This window comes from Triticum urartu, chromosome 5 (genome assembly GCF_003073215.2).
Source record: "Triticum urartu cultivar G1812 chromosome 5, Tu2.1, whole genome shotgun sequence".
Taxonomy (NCBI): domain Eukaryota; kingdom Viridiplantae; phylum Streptophyta; class Magnoliopsida; order Poales; family Poaceae; genus Triticum; species Triticum urartu.
Window position 1 is genome coordinate 570,604,968 of NC_053026.1, and position 22,440 is coordinate 570,627,407.

At 44.1% G+C, this 22,440-nt stretch overlaps 1 protein-coding gene across 2 annotated transcripts in view; it reads right to left on the bottom strand.

Moving 5' to 3' along the window:
* LOC125510826 (AP-1 complex subunit sigma-1) overlaps positions 1-18,890 on the bottom strand; it is a 49,786-nt gene extending 30,896 nt beyond the window's left edge. Inside the window, exons 1-7 of one of the 2 annotated variants that reach the window (XM_048676092.1) lie at positions 18,648-18,885; positions 17,625-17,711; positions 16,752-16,843; positions 16,548-16,656; positions 16,394-16,429; positions 16,176-16,262; positions 15,556-15,885 (exon numbers count right to left, since the gene is read on the bottom strand). In XM_048676092.1, coding sequence (XP_048532049.1) covers positions 15,814-15,885; positions 16,176-16,262; positions 16,394-16,429; positions 16,548-16,656; positions 16,752-16,843; positions 17,625-17,711; positions 18,648-18,650 — 486 coding nt within the window. In that variant the 5' untranslated portion in view covers positions 18,651-18,885 and the 3' untranslated portion in view covers positions 15,556-15,813. Of the gene's footprint in view, positions 1-15,555; positions 15,886-16,175; positions 16,263-16,393; positions 16,430-16,547; positions 16,657-16,751; positions 16,844-17,624; positions 17,712-18,647 lie in introns of those variants that run through there. The other variant, XM_048676093.1, reaches the window with a different exon arrangement.
* Positions 18,891-22,440: the final 3,550 nt, after the last annotated feature.

Here is a 22,440-nt window from a genome sequence, read left to right on the forward strand (position 1 = left end):
CTCTTCCCCGACACTCCGCAGGATCGGAGTCCGGGGATCGTCATCGAGCTGAACGTGTGCTAGAACTCGGAGGTGCCGTAGTTTCGGTGCTTGATCGGTCGGGTCGTGGAGACATACGACTACATCAACCAAACGCTTCCGTTGTCGATCTACAGGGTACGTAGATCACACTCTCCCCTCTCGTTGCTATGCATCACCATGATCTTGCGTGTGCGTAGGAAATTTTTTGAAATTACTACGTTCCCCAAGGTGATAAGTTTTGTTATGTTCTCCGTTTAATGTTCCCTTGTACTAACAATGCAGCTGAGTATGAAGCCTTGCTCCATGGTCTCCGGATGGCTAAAGAGATGAATCTAAGTCAAGTTAAGTGCTTCGGTGACTCAGACCTTGTGGCTCAGCAAGTGGCTGGCACTTGGGATTCCAAGGACCCACTCATGGCAGCATATCGTCGGGAGGTGGATATTGTTGCAGGTTATTTCCGAGGCTATCAGGTGGACCATGTGGACCGGCGGAAAAATGAAGCGGCGGACGCTTTAAGCCGGCTGGGCTCTCAGCGCAAACCGGTCCCGCCCAATGTTTTTCTGGATGTGCTGCACAATCCGTCGGTGAAGATCCTTGGTGAAGAGGATTTGGCTATTCCTGATCCGGAGGCTCAATTGGTGGCAGATCTTCATGTTATTCCGGATTGGACGCTTCCTTACCTGGCGTACAAGAACCAGGGCGAGTTGCCAGAAGATGAGATTCTGGCCCGGCAGATAATCCGGCGATCCAAGTCCATGGCTATCATCAACGGTGAGTTGCATCATTGCAGTGTGTCAGGAGCTTTTCAACGTTGCGTGTCTCCCGAAGAAGGCCGTGAAATTTTGCGTGAGATCCACGAAGGAGATTGTGGTCACCACGCCGGTTCAAAGTCTCTGGTGGCTAAAGCGTTTCGCCATGGTTTCTATTGGTTAACTGCTCATGCTAATGCGAAGGATCTGGTTAGACGATGTGATGGTTGCCAAAGGTTTTCAAGACGTGCTCATGTACCGGCTCAAGAATTGAGGATGATTCCAATTACTTGGCCGTTTGCGACTTGGGGGCTGGATATGGTTGGGCCTTTCAAAAGGTCCAAAGATAAGAAGACCCACCTCCTGGTGGCGGTGGACAAGTTTACAAAGTGGGTGGAGGCAGAACCTGTTAGCAAATGTGATGCGGCCACGGTGGTTCAGCTCATCAAAAAGGTGATTTTCCGGTTTGGATTTCCGCACAGTATTATCACAGATAACGGTATCAATTTGTCCAAAGGTGCTATGAAAGAGTTCTGTGAACGGGAGCACATCCGGCTCGACGTTTCATCGATGGCACATCCACAGTCTAATGGTTAAGCAGAAAGAGCTAATCAAGAGATCTTGAGAGGCATCAAGCCCCGGCTCATGGTTCCTTTGCAGAGAACGCCGGGTTGTTGGGTAGAAGAATTACCATCTGTGTTATGGAGCATCAATACAACACCCAACAGATCAACAGGATACACACCGTTCTTCATGGTTTATGGAGCGGAGGCGGTTCTCCCCAGTGATATCCGTCATGATTCACCTCATGTCACGGCTTATATTGAAGCGGACAACGAGACAGCACGGCAAGATGCCTTGGACCGGTTGGATGAAGAGCGTGACATCGCAGCCGCCCGATCGGCAATTTACCAGCAGGATCTTCGTCGTTATCATAGTCGCCGAGTCAGAACCAGAGCCTTTCAGGAAGGAGATTTGGTGCTTCGGCTCATCCAAGATCAGACTGGTATGCATAAGCTATCCCCACCTTGGGAGGGGCCTTTCGTGGTCAGCAAGAATCTGCACAACGGGTCGTACTATCTGATTGATATTCGAGAGCATAAGGACTCACGTACATCAGAGGAGGAGACTAGCAGGCCATGGAATATAGCTCATCTTCGGCCTTACTATACCTGAGCCATTGGCCATACTTATGTACATATTATGACAGTGTATATATTATGATAATAAACCGGAACCTCAGCTAAAGCGGGGTATCTGTTCTTTTACATCATGTGAGGTTACACGGAGTTGCTCTAAAGTGGCCTCCGGTTTACCCCTTGAGTTCGCTTTGCTAAAAGCATCGTGTTATATCACTTGGAGGATTGGTCGTGTCCGAACCAATACCATGCCTCTTGATAGGCGAAAGCCACCAGATCACTTGGGGACTTGGTCATGTCTGAACCAGTCACGCCTCTTGATCGGCCTAAGGCCACAGAATCACTTGGGGGCTTGGTCGAACCCGAACCATGACCACGCCATTTGGTCGGCATAAATGCCACAAGAATCACTTGGGGACCTGGCTAACTAGAACCATAGTTACACCTAACAGGAGCTTGGTCGTGTTTGACCATGGTTATGCCATTTGATCACCTTAAATAAATCTTTTTTGGCAAACGTTTTTGTCGTTGCTTTTTCTTCATACTTTTCTTTGAAGGGGGGTTTTTGCTTTTTATTGTGTTCTTTAAACCAGCAAAGTTTTTTAACCAATCAATTGACGGAACACAGTTCACGTCAATCCGGAGACTATTTGCCCGGTTTGATCCTTGTTGTTAACATCCTCTTACGGAGTAACACGGTGTTTATCACAACCCGACATGGTTTTATTATAAACCAGCACAATATGGAAGGAATTATCAGTACTCAAATTTTGGGTTATCACCCTTACTACAAAAAGTTGGTAAAACCAACGATGTGATTCAATGTCACAGGTATGATATATTTCATATTTGATTATACATATATACAGGAGTTGTTATTTCCTCCAACAGTGTGGGTTTACAAAACTCCGCTTCAAGGTTGGCCAAGCCAACTTCACACTCAACGGTGGCAGGTATTATGTATCGCAAAATTTTTTGATCATATATACTTAAAATTTTTGTTTTGGATGTTTTGACTTTATACGTACAGACATCATATTCCGCCTGACGGTACAACCCCGGTGGCACTTAACGAATTTCTTATTTCAGAAAGTATTTTGGAAAGTTCATTACCACAGGAAGAACACGTTATGCACGAAGGCATATCAACGTCAAAGGTATCAGCTAGCCTATTACAAGGCAACATGGTGCCCATAATAACATAATTGTTTTTCACAAAGGAGAGACAGTTTTAAAACCGGCTTCCGGTTTAAGATTGGCCACCAGCCTGGCCTGATGGTTGTGGGTCATCCTGCGCCGCTTCAGCTTCCGTTTCTCTACCCAGTGGCTGGAAATCCATAGTTGTCCAATCGATTCCCATTAATGCTTGAAAAACAGCTTCGTCATGGATTAGCGAAGACGGATCAATATCGGGAGCGTAAGTATGCTTACGGATTGGAGGGATCAGGTTTTCCGATTCATGGATTGGTGCAGCTATTCGCTTGTTCTAGCTATCATATTTGGCTTGATAATGAGACAAATCTGCCTCCTCAGCCAGTTGACAAGCTAGCGGACGTACCTCCCGGTTTATGGCTCGCAAATCCGCTTCACAAAATTCTGACCCGTCTTCCTTCAAGCTGGGATAACCCTGAGCCGCTTCAATAGGATCAAAATCCGGCACCCAGGCTTTTGCCCGGATTAAAGCGTTGATTGCACCGGTTCGAGCAGCAGATTTCTTCAGCTCTTCAACCCGGGCAGGAAGCACTGACAGTTTCATTAGAGTATCTTGAATCAAATTGGGCGCCGGTTTGTTATGAGATGCGGTGCAGATGATCCGCTGGGCACCAGTGTACAATTGTTCAACTAAGGTATAGGCGGCTTTCAGTTTCCTCCGCACATCTGACCCCAAGTGACCAATGCGTGTCCCTGAAATACCATAAAGGGTTAATAAACCGGCGATCCTGTAAAGAAGGCAGAACCAATTCAGAAGGCAAGATGGCTTACCAAAGATAGCAGTGGTCATGGCATGAACGTGCCGCTTTATGCTGGTCAGTTCATCTATCACTGGTTTTAATGCAGCCTCGGCATCCTCTACTCGTTTGGTCAAAGTGGACTTTTCAGTGGCCCAATCCGCCCGTTTCTTCTTGAAGTTCTCCTTAAGTTGTTCCATGGCGCTTAAAGCACTGGCCAATTCCTCTTTTGCTTTGGAGGTTTCAGCTTGTTGGGTTTTCAAGTTTTCTTGAAGATCGACGACTTGGTTTTCTTTCGCCTTCAGCTCCGCCTGCAGGCAGACAGATATATGTTTCAACAAATCGGTAGAAGGATTCAAGTGCCAACCACATAACAAGTTATGTGCTTAACACTTGGGGGCTAATGCATATTCGATCTTCATCTTTCAATGGTTTACAAAGTCCCAAGCTCAATACAAGTATTCAACTTTGGCACTTGGGGGCTAATGCATATTCGATCTTCATTCTGATGCGGCAGTTTCATTTACTTAAAGTACCGGTTTAACTACGCTAAGTTGAACCGGCCCTTGGGGACTACATCAACAAATTTCAAAGCATCAAGATTCATATTATTAAGTCCCGGTTTGACTACGCTAAGTTGAACCGGCCCTTGGGGACTACATCAACAAATTTCAAAGCATCAAGATTCATATTATTAAGTCCCGGTTTGAAAGAATATTTCAAATCGGCCCTTAGGGGCTAGGAGAGTCAACAAGAATGAAAGCATACAAGCAAGAAGGAGCATATGGAAGTTACCTCATATTTATCCTTCATCATATTAACCAGACCGACTTCATAGTCACGGCTGGTATACAGCCGGTTCAGATAGCCGGAATGGATATCTCGGGCGTTCAGAGCAGCGTAAGCCGTCAGATCAGCATTCCACTTGCCTTTGCCAAAAGCAGCTAATTCCTCCTTGGCAGAATGTTTGGATAAAGCGACAGGGTTGCTTGGCTCAGTATGGCCAGTGCCAGTAATGACAACTTCATCATCATTGGTACCGCCGGTTTGCACTGGAGCTGTTGGCTTGTCAGTAGGTTTCGCGAGACCGATGGAGCTTTCAACCCGGAGGGAACCTGTGGGCTGATGGATAGGACCTGAGGTATCAGTAGGTCTTTCCTCAGCAGTAAGATCATCATCTGGCTGCTGTGGATCATTGGGAATATCCTCAGGAATAGCCGCTTCAAGATTGGGTGTTGTGCCTGGTTCAAGAATGACATCTTCTTCGGCCGCTTTATCCAGGTGGGCCTTCTTGCTCGGCCTAGGTTTGGCCCTGAGAAGAATAACAAAATTAAATACAGCATATGTTCTAAGGCAATATACTGCAAACATCACAATAAATATAGCTTACCCAAGCACCGTTTTGAGCGGTGGGAGCTGAGTAGCCGACGACTCACCAGAAGATGAGTGGGAAATAGCCTGATAATCAGAGTCAGACGGATTAAGAGGTTGACGAAAGCAGCCCGCTTTAGGACAAGTACTGACAAGCGAATTAGAGACCTCGGAATGACGTTTCCGAACCGGACTGTTCGATAAACCGGCAGAGGTAACTACCTGGCCGCTGTGCCGGGTGGTGCGGCGAGCTTCGTGTTGTTGAGTCTTCATAAGAAGTTTAGGATCCAAATAAGCAAGAGGACGAGAAAATTTAACTTTCCGGTTTGCCTGACGGATTTTTTGTGAAGGCAAAGTTTCTGAATCGAAAGAGAGAATAATTACCTCTGCAACATCCGCATGGCTGGCTTCGGCATCATCCTGACAAATATCATCATCAATAAGATGCATGAAAAATAAACCAAGTGAGTCAAGATCTACCTCAAAGTCCGGATTATCCACCTCGTCATCAGGGGCCGGATTAGAAGATGCAGTGGTTCTTTTCTGGTGGGCAGTCTTCTTCACAGCTTTAGTTTTTTGCCGGGTTGCTCTTTCCGGTTTATCTGTTTTCTCTGGTTTCTCCTGCGGCAGCTTTTTGCTCCAAAACGGATCATCACCCTGATTATGCAGACACTGATATTAGAAACAATGGCCAGACATATCGATAACAGATTCAGCAAAGAGAAAAATCAAAGTCTTATAGCTGGCGGTTTGTTGGTGGCACAGAAGGGAAGCAGGCCGGTTCTAGCGCAGATGTGCTCCGGTTCATTCAGTATCTTACGCACAGCCTCCGTGATTTCTTCACCGGACAGCTGGAGTCTTGAATGTTGCAGTGGGTCATCCACACTATCAGTATATTCGCACATCAAACTGGAGCGCTGACTAAGGGGCAGTATGCTCCATGATATCCAACAGCGAGCAAGGTCAACCCCTGTTAAACCGTTGGCCATAAAGGCTCTGAGCTTTGACAGCTGGGGAGCATATTTGCTTCTCTCCTGGGCAGTCAATCGTTGAGGAAAAGGATGGGTATTGCTGAGCCGCTCCGGACGAAAACCAGGCAAGGGATTCTCACCAGCAAGGGAGGTGTCTTTGCAGTAGAACCATGTCTGATTCCACTCCTTGGGGTGACTGTGCAGCTTGGCGTGAGGGTATGTGACCTCTTTCCTTTTTTGAATCGCCATGCCACCCAACTCCGTATTAGAGCCATCAGTAAACTCAGTACGGCGGTTTAGATGGAAAAGATCTCTGAATAATTCCACTGTGGGCTCCTCTTGAAAGAACACCTCACAGAGCACTTGGAAGTGGCACATATTTGTAATAGAGTTGGGGCCAGTGTCTTGCGGATGGAGTTGGAAATCAGCTAGAACATCCCGGTAAAATTTAGAACCGAGCGGTTTAAAACCCCGGGCTAAGTGGTCTACGAAGACAACAACCTCTCCTTCTCGAGGTGTGGGGGGCATTCTTTGCCAGGAGCCCTCCAATGGATGGTGTCTTTGCTGCCCAAGGCGCCAATCAGGACTAAATCGTCCAGTTGATCCTCTGTGACGCGAGAAGGGACCCAGTTGCACTCATACACTTGCTTGGCCATGATGAAATCTACAAGGTACATTGATATGTGCAACGTTAAACCGGAAGCAGATCTATCTAAACCGGAGTTTTATGAAGCAACAACATATGGCGGTTCAACAAGGGGACTAATGGCATATACCGGTTTGGAAAATTTTCTATCAGGTTAAACCGCCTGATCTAAACATTGAAGCAATTGAGATTGCGGATGGTTAAGTATGCAGAAACAAGTTTCACAAGGTCTTGTTATGGTGTTGGATCTGAAGCAAGTTCAGAAAATAAGAAAAATAGTCGAAGATCAAAGCAGAACAGTATTGAATCAATGGGCAGAAGTATATGTGAGATCTACGGTTTTGGGCAGGAAACTAACGGCGGATACTAAAAGTTACCACTACACAAAGCAAGGGTTCACATGTGCATCCAGGAGCTAGTACATGAGTATGAACAGGTGATGAACACCGCAAGAACACGAAGCCCTAGATCAGATCTATGTTGAGAAGAGCAGAAGACCTACCAGAGCTGAGGAAGACGCGGAAGGTCGCCGCGGTTTTCTGGTGCATTCAGGTTGATGCAGCGGCCAAAGATGATGCAGAAGACGACGGCGGCGGCGGAGCTCTGAGACTGGCGACGCGAAGAAGACGAAGAGGAAGGGCACGAAGGGGAGAAAGGAAATGACCCTTCGGACCTATTTATAAGGCAAAGGACATGTGTCAGGCGCGTGAATCAAGGGACCGCAGATTTTGGAAGTGGAGTTGTCACCTCAGTCATTGCGAATCTATTAAACAAGAAGATATCATGGATGTTTTTCTTTATGACAGATGACGTCACGCCGGTTTACAGCAAACAGAGAAGATGACATCACAGCGGTTCAACAACTACAAGAAGATGTTGAAGACGAAGATTTTTTTGCTAAGGATTGACATGAACCTGTTCAAATCAATCTGGGGCCTAATGTTGGGGATATTACTACTGGGCGTAAACCGGCCTACCTGGGCCGGGTTAACTTCATCAGTAGTTCAAAGGTGTTAAAGCCCAAAGAGGCAGGTAAAGGCCTAGGGCCCGTAGTCGGTTTAAAACCTGTAGCCGTATACCGGCGTTTGTACATATACTTGTACTATAAGTTAGGAACAAGGAGAGACCAACCCGGATACGAGTATGAACCGGTGTTGGGACTCTCTGAACCGACATGCGTCACCCGTGTATATAAGGGGGCGACCCGGCGGCGGTTCAAGAGGGAGACGACAACTCGAGACATAGGCGAAGCTTGTTTGCTCCCTAGTCATCGAAACACCCATCAATTCCATCACAACTAGACGTAGGCTTTTACCTTCATTGAAGGGGCCGAACTAGTATAAACTCCCCTTGCGTCCTTGTGTCTGCTTTAACCCCTTCAAGCTAACCCGTCGCGATGGCTCCACGACTAAGTCCTTTCTCTAGGACATCTGTCGTGACAACCCCCCGACACAGGCCATGGCCTCCTCCAGTCTGTTGGTCCAAGATCTGTCTCCCTTTTGTTCATGTGTCTGCCTTTTTTATTTTGAAATTTTTCTGTAATTTGCAAGGAATTTTTTGGAAGTTGTGAGAATCTAAAAGGTTTGCAAAGATTTCTGAATGTTGTGTCCAAATTGATGGAAGTTGTGAGAATTTTCTGAATGTTTCATCATACACATTACAGTCAATTATCCATTTCGTTCAGCATGGTGGCCAAGATGCGGCAGCCCCATGCTCTGTTTCGATGGGCCTCCTCTGCTCGATGGTTGCCGCTGGTTGAGGTTCGTACTTCTTGTTAGATGTGTATAGCCCTTTCGGTTTATCCCCATTGTATAAAGGGTCTCTTGCACTTTACCACACACCTGTATATGTATTCGCCTTTGGCCTTCCTGAGAATACAGTTGCTGATTATCCAACATGGTATCAGATGCTAGGTTAGCCCCTTCCTCCCGCACGATGCAACTCCGTGCGCCTCGTACCTAGTCTCCGGCCGTCGTTGTCCGTCTCCGACCGTTTCCTTCTCGCTCCCTGGCCCTGCTTCGCTCCCAGTCTGCCTCCTCTTCTTCAAGCCGCTGCACCGAGCGCGCGCGTGGTCGCTCACGGCCTGCCTCCTCTCCCTTCTCTCCATCCGCCGCCCCGGGTTCGTCTCCTAGTCTCATCCATGCGCCGCCGTCCCAGGCCGATCTCCGCCTTGGCTGCCGCTTCGCTCGGGGCTGCTCCCGCTCCGGCTTGGCTGCGTCCGCTCGGGAGCTCCGCTTGGGCTGCTCCCGCTCCGGCTTGGCTGCATCTGCTCGAGAGCTCCGCTTGGGCTGCTCCCGCTCGGGGGATCCCGCTTCTGTGCGCAGGCTTCCCCTCGAGCGAGCTTGCCTTCTGCGCGCAGGCTTCCCCTCGATCCAAAATCGGGGGCGCGTGAGTCCCCTGATCCCGATCCAGTTCTGGTTCCGTTGACCAAAAAAAAGAGGGATATCTCAGTATGTCATCCTCGGACTATGTGGCTGTTCCTTGCTGCTCGGTGATCTTCGATGGCACCAACTATGCTGAGTTTGTGGGCTTCATGCGCATCCATATGCGTGGACTTCTTCTATGGGGTGTTCTGTCTGGCAAGGTCCCTTGTCCGCCATGTCCTGCTGCGCCCGTGGCCCCAATTCCACCCATGCCGCCAGTCCTTGCTGCTGATGCTTCTCAGGCTGACCGGGATGCTGCCAAGGCCCTAGATGATGCTGGGGTTGATGCTTATGATCAGCAGGTATCCGCTTATTCAGATGCTCTTTCTGTGTACCGGGATGACCTGTCTGCTTACACTCAGTGGTGCAATGATGATGCTCGTGCTGCTGCTGTTCTTACTGCGAGTGTCCTCCCTCAGTTTGCTTCAGAGTTCATGGGACTTGGCACCGTTGCAGAGATGTGGTCTTACCTCTGTCAGCGCTATCAGCCCTCTGGTGATGCTCTCTACCTCTCTGTGGTGCGTTAGGAGCATGCCCTCCAGCAAGGTGATTCACTCACAGTGCTCTGCCATCTGGCGCCAGTTTGACTCTCTTCGGACAGTCGTTTGTGGAACCTGCCGTTGCTGTCAGACTACTCGGTCTGATCTGGAGTTTCAGAGGGTTCATGAGTTCTTATCTCGTCTCCGGTCTGAGTTTGAGCCCCGACGGGCGCACCTGCTTGCTCGTGGTCGTGTTCCTCTCTCAGAGATACTGGCGCTATCAGCATTCGAAACTTCAACCTCACTGTTCACGTCTTAGCACAACAACCAACTAGGCCACCACACGTTAGGTGCCTAAAAACTGTTTTTCCTCCTTTTTTATGTGCGTCAACTATGTAACACTAAAACGAAGGCTCTGATTATATATTTTGTTTCTTCTTTAGTTTTTACTTTTTTGCTTTATTTTTTATTTTCTTATTTTACCATTTTCTATTTTTTATTAAAAGCATGAACTTTTTTAACTTGCACGATTTTTTTTCAAATCCGTGAACTTTTATTCAGTTTTTTTTGCTAACCATCTAGTGAACTTTTTTTCAAATACATGAATTTTTTTCAGTTTTTTGGAACTATTTTAGTGAACCTTTCTTTTAATTCCTAATTTTTTTAGGAATATGTGAACTTTTCTCAAACCCGTGATTTTTTCTTAGAAATTGATGAACTTTTTCCAAATCTGTTTTTTTTTGTTCAAAATTCACTATCTTTTTCAAATCCGGGAATATTTTTTCAAGATTGATGAACTTTTTCAAAATCCATAAACTTATTGGTCAAAATCAATGAACATATTTCAGACCCGAGAACCATTTTACAAAATCCGTGAAGTTTTTTTTCAAACCCGAGAACATATTTCAATGAATTTTGACACTGTATGCATTTTCTTGCTTTTTCCCGGCGAAAAAAAATCCTAAATAGTGGTCGGACATGACGCAACGTGCGTTCGGTCTCCAAATTTGTTCCATTTTTGCGTGGAGTGATCCAATGGGTATGCCCACTAGCTGGCAGAAGTTGGGTAAATTTTATGAATGTACACCGATACTTGTTGTCATTGTTGAGGAAATCGTTAACTGGTAGCTGCTCGGTTGGCTAGCGAGTAGGGGATTAATCGGCTAATCGGCAAGTTAATCGGCCATTTAATTAATTAATCGGACGATTTTTCGGTTTATCGGCTACTCGGTAAACCTATGAGTAGGGATAATCGGCAAGTTAACTGGTTAATCGGATGAATTCTTGAACAGGGCTTGTTGTAGAACGAAGGGATTTTGGTTAGGACGGAAGGGTTCGTTTGGTACAACTTCTTTTCTCACATCCACCAAACAGGCTCAAAGTTTTTCCACACGCTACAATCACCATGGCAAGCATCGGTGCCAAGTTTCAATGTTTTTTTACACCGTATGCATTTTCTATGGTTTTCTCGGCAAAAAACCCCTAAAATAGTGGTCGGACGTGACACAACGTGCGTTCGGTCTCCAAATTCGTTCAATTTTTGCATGGAGTGATCCAATGGGCATGCCCACTAGCTGGCAAAAGTTGGGTAAATTTTATGAATGTACACCGTCGAAGATCCTGTAGCCGCCTGCCGGAGCTCGCCCATGATGGCCCCATAGTTCTTGCCGTCCCAAAAACCAGGGCCTCTCGTCGGGTACCCGTCAGCGGTGATTTTGAACTCCTTTCGGAGAGGGCAGACCGGCGGCACCGTGAGGCCGAAATGGATGAGCTCCTCCGTCTCAGGCGTGCCCAGGCTCGACGCCCAGGCGCTGCCCACCGGACCACCGCTGCCCGCGCCATTGGACGACATCGTCGCCGAAAGGGAGAGAGAAGAGAGCGGCGACAGGGTGAAGGAGAAGCAGTCGGTGGCGGGGGAGAGAAGAAGCAGGGGTCGGGTGCGTGGACGGCCGGCGGGGAGGCGGCGTTTGTAACTGGAATGGCCCCATTTTCGAAAAACTTTTTCATAATTCGAACATCATTGGAATGGCCCCATTTTTTTTCCATAACCTTGTATTCAATAATATCTAAAAAATACCATATTGCACGTAGGATGTGTCAGGTCTTGGCGCTTCAGCCTCCTGATTGTATTCTCGGTATTGTAGCTTCAGGGAACCCTGAACCTTTTGAATAATAAATTGCATCGACGTGGTTGACGCGAAAAAGAGCAGCGATGACCTTAAGATCTACAGAGAATAAGTAATAGAATATTTCGTGCTTTATAGATCACTAGCAGTGGTGCAGTCGACTGGTAAGCTCCTGTAATTTTAGTTGCACATTCCTGGTTCTTATCTTTTTTCTCAAGATTTTTAGTTGCACATTCAAATAGCAAGTGGCGGCCTGTTGGGCTGGCCCAGTCATACCGCTGGCTCGGCCGAGGTCTCATCACAGGTGATGTATTTTCAAAAATGACCATCGTATCCTTTATTAGGAAGGGGATGGGCTAATCTTAGCCATTGATGTGTTTGGGGGGGGGGGGGGGGGGGGGGGGGGGGGGGGGGGGGGGGGGGGGGGGGGGTTACCGAAGCAGAAGTGAACAAAAAATAAAACGAGTTCTTTGGTGTACACTCATGCTACTCTGAATAATTGCTGCAGAATGAAGTGGCAAGCATAGAAGAAATGCAGAGCCAGTTTCCCTCGGATGCAGTGTATTACACTGAGTCTGAGGATACACAACAGTCTATTGAGGTTGGTTATTGCAATTAAAAGGTTTTTACTATACATCTTACTTCTTTAGGCTTGGCTTATCTTACTGCATGCTCTTAGTTACAAGTTATGTTGGTTAATATTGATCATTTCGTGAATTAGATCCAGTAACAACAAACAAAATTAGTTCCTGTTGCTATGACCTGGGCAATGAACAACAGATGCAGTTTGCCTCATTTCTAATGTTCCCTGTAAACACTGTTGTGAATGGAACAGCTTGAATTGATCACTGCTTAATATGCACTGGAATTCCTTTTTTTAGATATAATTTCCTACAATACATTTGTTGCTTCACAGAATTTCGATGGTTGCCTTCAGTAATGTCGACTATTTATTGTGGGCGCCTTTGCTATGCCAATTTTTTTTTCTATAGCAGCCTAGCAGGCATGGTTTACCCATAGGCTTCTGTTATTCTTATGTTTTGGGTGTCAACTAAATTGATGCCATTTTAGGCTATGCCTTACATTCTTTTCATACTTTGCAAATTAATAGCATCCATTTAAAACCACAGGCTACTCCACCATCGGTGAAAATCCCCTACAGAATGATGCTGGATGTCCTTTTAGAATCTTTGGGTCTGCCATTGGCTGAGTATCGAACCAAAGTATGTGAGGATGGTTTGAAGTTACAAAGAATCCCATTTTCGTTCAGATATGCACGCCTTTTTTTCATCTAGAATCTTTGCATTTAGGTTTATATTATTGATTCAGGTTTAGCTGTTTAGATCAAAACTGTAATCTTGCGTGTAGATTGGACAGATTATTTCTCACTTTGAGGACTCCGTTTTGTTCATCGGAAAGTTTTCCCAGTGTCGTTCTTCCAAAAATGAATTGAAATTACTAAGATTCATGCAAGTTACTTGGCAAAGAAAATTGTTCTCTGCATAGTGGATACATGTACTGATCATAGATTCAGATGTAGGCTAGGTTTCTGTTATCCGAAAACACACATTATATTGCCTTTGTTTTTACATAAAGATGTAGATGTTGAGAAGTATATTATTTTGATTGTTGAGTCGGTCTATGGTGTAACTTCGGGTTTTTTCTTTTGTGGATACATTTGTAAAGAAGTGACATGGCTTAATAACCCATATTAAATGTTGTGAAAAAAAAACATATTAAATGGTGTCCTTGAATAGGGAATAAAAGTGGGAGCAGATTGACTCTTTGTAGTGCTCGTTCAGATGTACTAGGTCAGGTGTTCTGTTATCCAAAAAAAAACACATTATACTGCCTTTGTTTTTACATCGAGGTGTGAATGTTGAGAAGTATATTATTCTCATTATTTTTACCGTATGTGCATGCTCATAACTAAAACAACTAATTCATGTTTTTTTACAATGCGCACATGGATTCAAAAATATCCATGTACTTCCAGCGGCATGATTTTGAATGGGACTTTGTACTACCAAATTAGAATGTGTATGTACATCTCATTACAGACAATATAATACTATTGTTTCATACTAAAGGGGATCAGATTTGTTACATAGATTTTGTTTCAAATAAAACTCTATGCTACCAAGTTTAAATGTGTATATACATCTATTGTAGACAACAAGACCCTGTTTTCCCCAACTAAGAGAGATTAAATTTGTTGTCATATGTGCTTGCCCGTAACAAAATCAACTAAACCATGGGTTTCTTTTCATCGCTAACATGGAATCAGCAGGTCTCTGCGCTATTTGGCACAACGGTTTCGCAGCGTGATAACCATATTTTAGCATTCTATTATAAATATCAAATAGTTCCTTGCAAAATAAAACTATTTTCATCGACAACATGACTTTAACGGGTCTCTGCGCCATTTGGCGCAATGGGTCAACTAGTATACTTAACAAAAGTGTAATGAAGACCGAAGCTTATTGCTTCTGGACTACTTGACTATTTAGACCGTTCGCGGCGCTCGTGCTTAGGCGAGGTGGGACTAAACCCAGCTCTCACACAAACGAAGAAGTCCAAAATAATCATGCAATGAAACAGCGCTTTGCCAAGAGCCAAGTCACGGGCTCTCGACAAAGCCTACCCACCGTCAGCGAGCCGTTAACCACTACCAAACATGCCACGTGGCACCTCTTTGCCGTGGGTTCACTGTTTACTGTTTGGTTCTCGGCCTACAGAGCGATTGTTGTGTTGCCTCCTTTCACCGAGCGGTTGCTGGGTCTCAGTACATGCATGTATTTGTGGTGCTGCATCTATTGCCGAGCATGACTCTTGGCTTACACCGCTTTGTCGAGTGCCCGTGTTTTGGTTCTCGGCGAAGAGCCGGACACTCTGCGTAGAGTGAAATTACAGTAGTGCACACAACTGGATGCATGACTTCATTTCTAAAACTATGCATTATGCTTGAATGAAACGAGTGTCATGTAAATGGTATGCGCAAGAGGGCCAAAACTCTCAGCGTGATGTCTGTGTGCGCTTGTTCTCATGAATCCTGGTACCTTCCATCCCCAAGCAAGTTATCTTGTTGGAAATCCAACAGTTGATCGTTCTCACTCATAGAAAGCCAAAGATCAACAAGGAAGAGGGAACTGGCTTGGACTTTAGCCCGTGGATATTGTCAAGCCTGGTGCGTACTACGTAAGAAGGGAGGAAAGCAAGGCCGGTGTATATATAGGCAGGGACAGCTAAGATGCTAGGGTTGTACTACGGAAATTGGTAGGAGAGGACGAGCGCGTACGCTCCTGGTATCTGCAACCATCGATCCTGGTAAGGGGATGCGGGCTGTACGCCTTAATAAATTGGTTGTGGCCGTACCTGGTCAGCATACGGAGATGTACGAAATTCATACGCACATAACGGAGGTGGGCATAGACGGGCGCAGGTTTGCATCGGGCGGTCGGTTATGTGCCCAAGTGTACTATTGGTATATCAACAACGTTAACGAGGCGCAATACAAACCCTGCATATTTAAGAATGAACTAATTAAGACCATAAACACTTCTGCTCTTTTTTCCAGGTAAACGGAATGTTCAAAAGTGGGCAACATGGGTGTGCAGTTTCATTGCCTGACATCTATATTATTCAGATACGTGTCACCATACTAGATTCGAGAGTTGTGCGTGACCAAAGACAAATTGTAGTGTGCCTTATTTTTGAGTACTGGCGAACAATCTCCATGACAGTTTTATCTTTGGAAGATTCCAAATTCAGTTGCAAAGGAACACATGCATTGTAGTTACATATCACTCATTCTGAACAGGCCTGAAGCCGGGAAGTCATATTTCTTTGGGAAAATGGATACAGCAAAGGAGCTATTACATCAAATTTACCAACATAAACATAACCGAAGAGCAGAGGGACATCATCAGACGCAGACTTTTACTTCGTAGCCTGGGCAATGATGTTACTGATGGAGCCAGCTTCCTCTTTAGCAGCCTCTACCAACGAATCCTGTGAAAGTAGGGACACGAATTGTTAAGACAAAAAAAAAACTAAGGACTTCTTGAGAGCAGTCCAACACAAGTTTTGCAATTTTCTATTGTACACGTGTTTTTATATCTGTACAAACTATTGGAAGCACAAATTCATTCAAGAGGTAACAGGACAGATTTTAGAAGACGATGCTAATCCTAATATTTAAGCAAAGAAATGAACTCTACTGAACCATAGGGGAAAAAGTGAGGTACAGTCAAGACTCAAGACATGAATGAACAATTTATGTTAGCTGGTGGTGAGGATACCTGTGCAGCAATAAGTCTTGCAACATTCTTCTTGCTAGATTCCTGAAGCTCACCAGAAATGAGAATCTCATCCAGTACATAGTAGGCCTGCAAATTTCACCATTGGTAGTCATGAAAATGAGTAGATGACTCATAAAAATGGCATAACTCGGCCAAGAAAAAAAATCATATAACTCCAGTCCTGGATCTTCAGCATCAACATATGCGAAAGAGATTACCTTGTGGAAATTGAATATCAAATCCAGCTCGCATACCTAAAGAAATTACGAAAAAGACAGTCAAAACAATAGTACATTTCACCCAGAAAAAAAAACAATGGTACATTCAAGAAATAATGCTAATCCATAAAAAACATCAAAGGGAAGCACTTACACTGCCGAAATAGCGGTCCAGTATCTCAACAAAATGATGGATAATTTCAAGGACTTCGAGCTCATTGTCATCAGCATCGATACACATGCAGAAATAGAGGCTGGCATACCTGTACATAATTATAAGCAGATATATATAAATAGCTAACAAGCATATCTTGCAAACAGAATAGACTCAATGGCGTTCCTTATTCCTAAAACATACCTTCTGTACACAACCTTGTAACCTCTCCACTCGACAAAGTTGCAGAGTTTTGGCCCTCGAGTAAGAATGAGCCCACTAAGCTCACGGATGACCTTTCCAAATGAGAAGGGTGTGGAAAAATTAGCTAACTAGTACAATCCTCCTAGCCAACAAAAATCATGTAGTCGGCAGCAGCAATTTCAGAGGATTACATGTAAAACCGTTGTCGGTGTATGAGCACCTATAATACTTAGCCATCTTTCATAGAAAACAAATACATTGAATGGGCACCCAAGAGGCCAGGAAAATACCAAAAGCATGCATTAAAGCATTAAAGAGCTAGAATCACAAATCATCAACACTGGGCAGCAACAGAAATACGAGCATAAGACGGAGGCTGGAACAGGTCGTAAGGACAGTACAATAGCTGAAATTTATCCTTAGAAGAAGCATTTGCCACCATCTACTCATAATAATAAGTACTCCCTCCATTCCTAAATATAAGTCTTTCTAGAGATTTCAATATGGACTACATATGGAGGAAAATGAGTGAACCTATACTCTAAAATAGTCTATATACAACCGTATGTACTCCCTCCGTCCCAAAATTCTTGTCTTAGATTTGTCTAAATACGGATGTACCAAGTCACGTTTTAGTATTAGATACATCCGTATCTAGATGAATCTAAGACAAGAATTTTGGGACGGAGGGAGTAGTTCATATTGAAATCTCTAGAAAGACCTATATTTAGGAACGGAGGGAGTATACACTAGCACAAACACACATAGCAGCAATCTCTGCTTTGACATATAGTTTGCATCAACTTGCAAGTTGTTTAATTAGCAACAGACAGACATAAAAGCTGTTGACAGAAAGCAGTATAAGATGCTAACCTTAGTCCTCTCCTTCTGGGTGTAAGGCGAGTACCACTTGGTGAGCCTCACCTTGCCCTGGCGGCTGATTAGGAGCACGAAATTAATCTGTGAAGACGCAGAGAAAAAAAGGAAAGTTAAACGACAGTGAATCCCAAACAAGATCCAGTGCTAGTGGCAACAAGCAACCGCCTGTGTTGCACAGACACAGACAGATATTTGTTTTTTCAAACAACGTTGACAGAGAAACACTGCTATATGTATTTAAATATAATGTATATAATTCATTAAATCTTAAAAGTGCACTTCAGCTTGACAAATTATCGACTACACTTATTCTGCATCACATTTTTTAGAAGACGACACTTTCGTTGATTTCCAGTGGAACAGATGGGCATGTCCCACTCGCCAAATATACAATCATTAACAGGACAGGTACAGCTACATAACAGGGCCATTCATGGTTGTATCACTAAAGAGTTTGTCCTATCAGTCAATTCCGTTGAAATCCTAAAACCTAGTGTTCTGAAACCATGATACAGGAAATAGTTTATTAAGAAGTTTATTTTCTACATGATCGTTCCATGCTCGAATAATATGCTGGGAAACATGGAAATGTGCCTTAAATATGATCACCAGCAGCCATCAATGTGGTACTGAAAAACGTAGCATTTAAAAGGAGATTCAGTCTACACTCTACAGACAACAAACTTCTCCAAACTACAACAGAACAAAGTGGCGTTCAGAAAGGGGGTTTGGCCTAGGCGCAGAATCGGTGGACAATGGCTGCCCAATTCATATACCGTACAGAAACAGAAAAGATCGTGATGAATGGCTGCAATTCCTCCTTGAAATGGGATTGTGAGCAAATCCACTAGCTCGAGAAATTCAGCTAAATCGGATGTGCCTGGCTTGCTAATGCCAAATCGATAGCAAACTGGTGGGTATTCTCTCCTATTCTCCGAGATCCGGATCCGAAACGAGATCCCACGGCCTCTAGCGTAGCCCAGGGGATCTACAGGAAGGGGGGGAAGAGGAACTCACCATGGCTAGGGACGGTCGCCGCCCGCGTAGATCTGCCGGGGCCTAAGAAGAAGAGCGAGGTGGGGTAGGCGTGGCCGCGCGGATCTGGCGGCGAGGGCGGAAGGGGTGGCAGCCGGTCGTCGGAGAAGGGAGGATCGCCGAGAGACGGGAGCGCGAGCGGCGTGGGTCGGCGTCTGGGCTGGGCGGTCTGGGTCGCGTCGGGTGCGCGATCTGCTACCAGTGTTGAGCCAAACCGGTCTATTTGCTGGTTTTGCCTTGTTCTGGGGTCCTTCCTGCATTTGAAACCCAACTTTGTGTGTATTCTTTTTCATTTGAAGCCCAACTTTGTGTGTGTTCGAGTGTGGATTTTCCATACTCCATCTCATGTAACATTCTATCTAAGCCATCTAGTTTTCGTCAAGATCCGTGTTATCTATAACATTTTTTTATCTCTTTCAAAGAAGGGAACATTTAACATTGAAACTTTGCAGATCGATTATAAACAAGCCCCACCACACCAAAAGCATATGAATTTGGTGTCAAAAGCATGCGAATTCCACACGCACACCCAAAAAATGAATTTGACATGCAATGCATTTCTTGTCCATTGCAGACAATCTTACAACTTGAGATGCAAAATGGTTTTCCAACGCAAAAGGCACTTCTTGTTTACGTAGAAAGTTGCGGATTCAGAAAAAAATTATAGCCAAATGCTAGGGGATTTCTTCGTGAGAAACATCTCTCTCTCAAGGCAACTTTTGTTTTTTAGGAAGAACAAAAGCAGAAATGCCTAATAGAGCTCGAGCTCCATGGAGCCCTTTATTTGAAAACTTCAAATTTGGATTTATGTTTCAAAAAAGTCTGAAATACACATATACATATGGATGTATACTACTTGTCTGCGAAGTTTCATGACGAAATACTTCTCTACAACTTCACAAAAATGACAAAATCATGTATTTCTAGCACATGTACTTGTACATGCTACATAAAAACGTATTTCATGATGAAATTTCAGACATGTCTAGTATACATCTATAAGTACTGTAGTATTTTCCAATTTTTTGAAAATTAAAAAGTTGTTTTTTGAATGTTTTGAAATAAAGGGCTCCATGGAGCCCGAGAGAAAAATATCCACTTTCAAAAAAAGTGCCTAATTGTCAAGAGGAGATTATACAACAGCGTCACACCTAATAATGCTAGGCTTGGAGATATAGACACTACGAAAACGATACAACAAGCAAAAAAGTTCATGTGATTCCCAAACCCCGTGCATAAATCCAACTGCTATACATAACTAATAAATTCAGTTGACTTTTATACAATAATCAATAGATAATTATTTCACCTAAAATGTCTCGGGCACTCAAATGTTATTCCTATCGTTTTTATTTTGTCAAGTTACGCCAGTTATGTATGATGACTGTTGCAAGGACCAATAACCTCGTAATATAAATGACGGCTCACTTTTTTGCGAGGAACATACAATGTCGGCTCTACTACAAAGTGGTTCAAATGATTAGACATGTCTTAACTTAGTCATATGTCTTTTAGTTTTTGGACCTTTTCTGTTTTTATTTATCTCTTAAGCGTAGCAAGGTAAAAAAAACTTAAGAAAGGATCATGTGAAACATTCTTCCTTTTTGCGAAATGTGATTTATTCTTCAAATTTCGCAAAAAAGGAAGGATGTTTCACATGATCCTTTCTTAAGTTCATGACATAGCGTTGTTTAGTTGTGTGAAAAAAGAGATCAAGTCCAATTTATATGTAATAAAAGATCATATGAAAGGGGGGTATGGCATGGTGATAGAATTGAGAACATGTTTTCTCTATGAACGTGCATGTATCAACTATGGATGACTAAAGAGCTAGAAAAATAAGAGGGCAATGATCAGTAGTGCTTTCAATAGAAGAGATGAGTTCTACAACTACAAGAACGAGTATATATCATTTATTTCCTCGGCTAAATTATGTGTATGTGGCTTGCATGTGCTTCAACGGTATGAAACTTACACGGTTTTCTTGTATATTCACAACTCATATATAATAGTCACACCTACCCTTACCAACAACAAGATCCAACTCCATTAATCCTTGTCACCTTAGATATTTGGAACATCTCATAAGCTACAAACTTGCATCTATACTTACTCAATGCATTATTATTTTTCAGGATTGGACGTGTGTGGTGAGTGGAAGAAACTTGAATGATAAGTAGACCAACTAAAAATCGAGAAAATGCATGAAGAAGGTTGAGGTAGAATGGTGTACAATTGTTCGAAGTAGTGGTGAAAAGGATTCAACAAGGATAACTCATAAGAGTTCCATTATTAGAAGACATAAGGATATTGACTAGAGAGAGTTCTAGGACTGGAAGGCATTGGGATTGCATTCCGAAGAAGCATATAGACACATTGCACAAAAACGATTGCATGCACAATATTGATTGCTAGACCTCTCTCTTTGACCTTCTCGTGACTAACTTGGAGACCTAACTTTGACCTTCTCTTGTAATGCAAAGGCGATTGTCTCTCTTGGTCTTGAAGACCTAACTTAGAACTATTAGTAGTTGCAAAATCTAGATGATATGATGTTGTATTTGCATCACTCAGATGGTGCAATTAGTGACCATGAAACCGGCTAGCAGAGAGAACCCATTTGAAACCCATGTCCATGAGAGCAAGCGGTCTTCTCACACTCTTATATGAAATACCTCCTTATCATCTGCCGCACCCAGGGCCACTTCTAATATACTAGAGAATAATAAGACGCCCCTATCATCCCGCAAACAAAAAATATGTATTATCTCTTGCATTTTTTTGAAACTAAACACACTTTCTTTATTAATCAATAATGTTCATGGCGATACACTGTAAATCTGGCTTGAAAGATATTTTCGTGCAAAGCTTGCCTTCTAGCATACCAAATTGCCCACAAAGTCACAAGTTCTTGGGTGAATTCGTCTGGGGATAGCATCTCCATAAGAGAAAAACCCCATCTTTTGGCGTTAGGTTCAGTAGTATTGTTCAAAGCTTCCACTAGATCGGGATCTTGTAAGGCCCATACACATCAAGCAATGCTGCAGTGAAGCAGGGAGTGTTGCCACGAATCATCTGCTCCACATAGCCCGCAATTCGTGGTGGTTGACATGCTTTGGTCATGAAGTAAGTCAGCAGTGGGGATTGATTGTTGGGCAAATCTCCACAAGAATATCTTCGCTTTAGAAGGAACATCCATGTTCCATAGTTTTGACCATGCCCTCTGCCCACTTTCTGTGCTTGACGAGTTTGGCCGGCCCTCAAGCCAGGCTTCCCTCGTCATCTTGGTGTCCACAAGCATGCGGTGGGCCGAACGAACAGAAAAGGTCTCGTTCTTCTCGTCCACCCATGACCAGAAATGGTCGACATGCCTTGTACAAAATGGAATGGATAGGATGGCCTCAACATCTGTTGGTAAAAAGATCTCCGCAATAGCGTTGTGATCCCATTTCGCGCCCGGTAGGATCAGAACGCCCACATATTCAGGCAGGTTTGGAACCCTGCTAACGATAGGTCTCATATTAGATGCTCCAGCAAAATACTATAGTTCTGGTGATTTTTTGAATGCAGATTTGGGGGCCGCTCCGTCTCAGATTTGAAGAGCTCTCCTAGAGGGCTGTGATGTACTCATATAGGGGCTGATTCGATGCATCGTCAATGGCCAAACAACAACTATAGGGCTGTGATGTATTTTCTCTTGCGGGAGCCTACATCATCAATACGGTGGACCTATAGGCAAACTTTTAAAGTACATCACATAATTAGCATGGTTTAG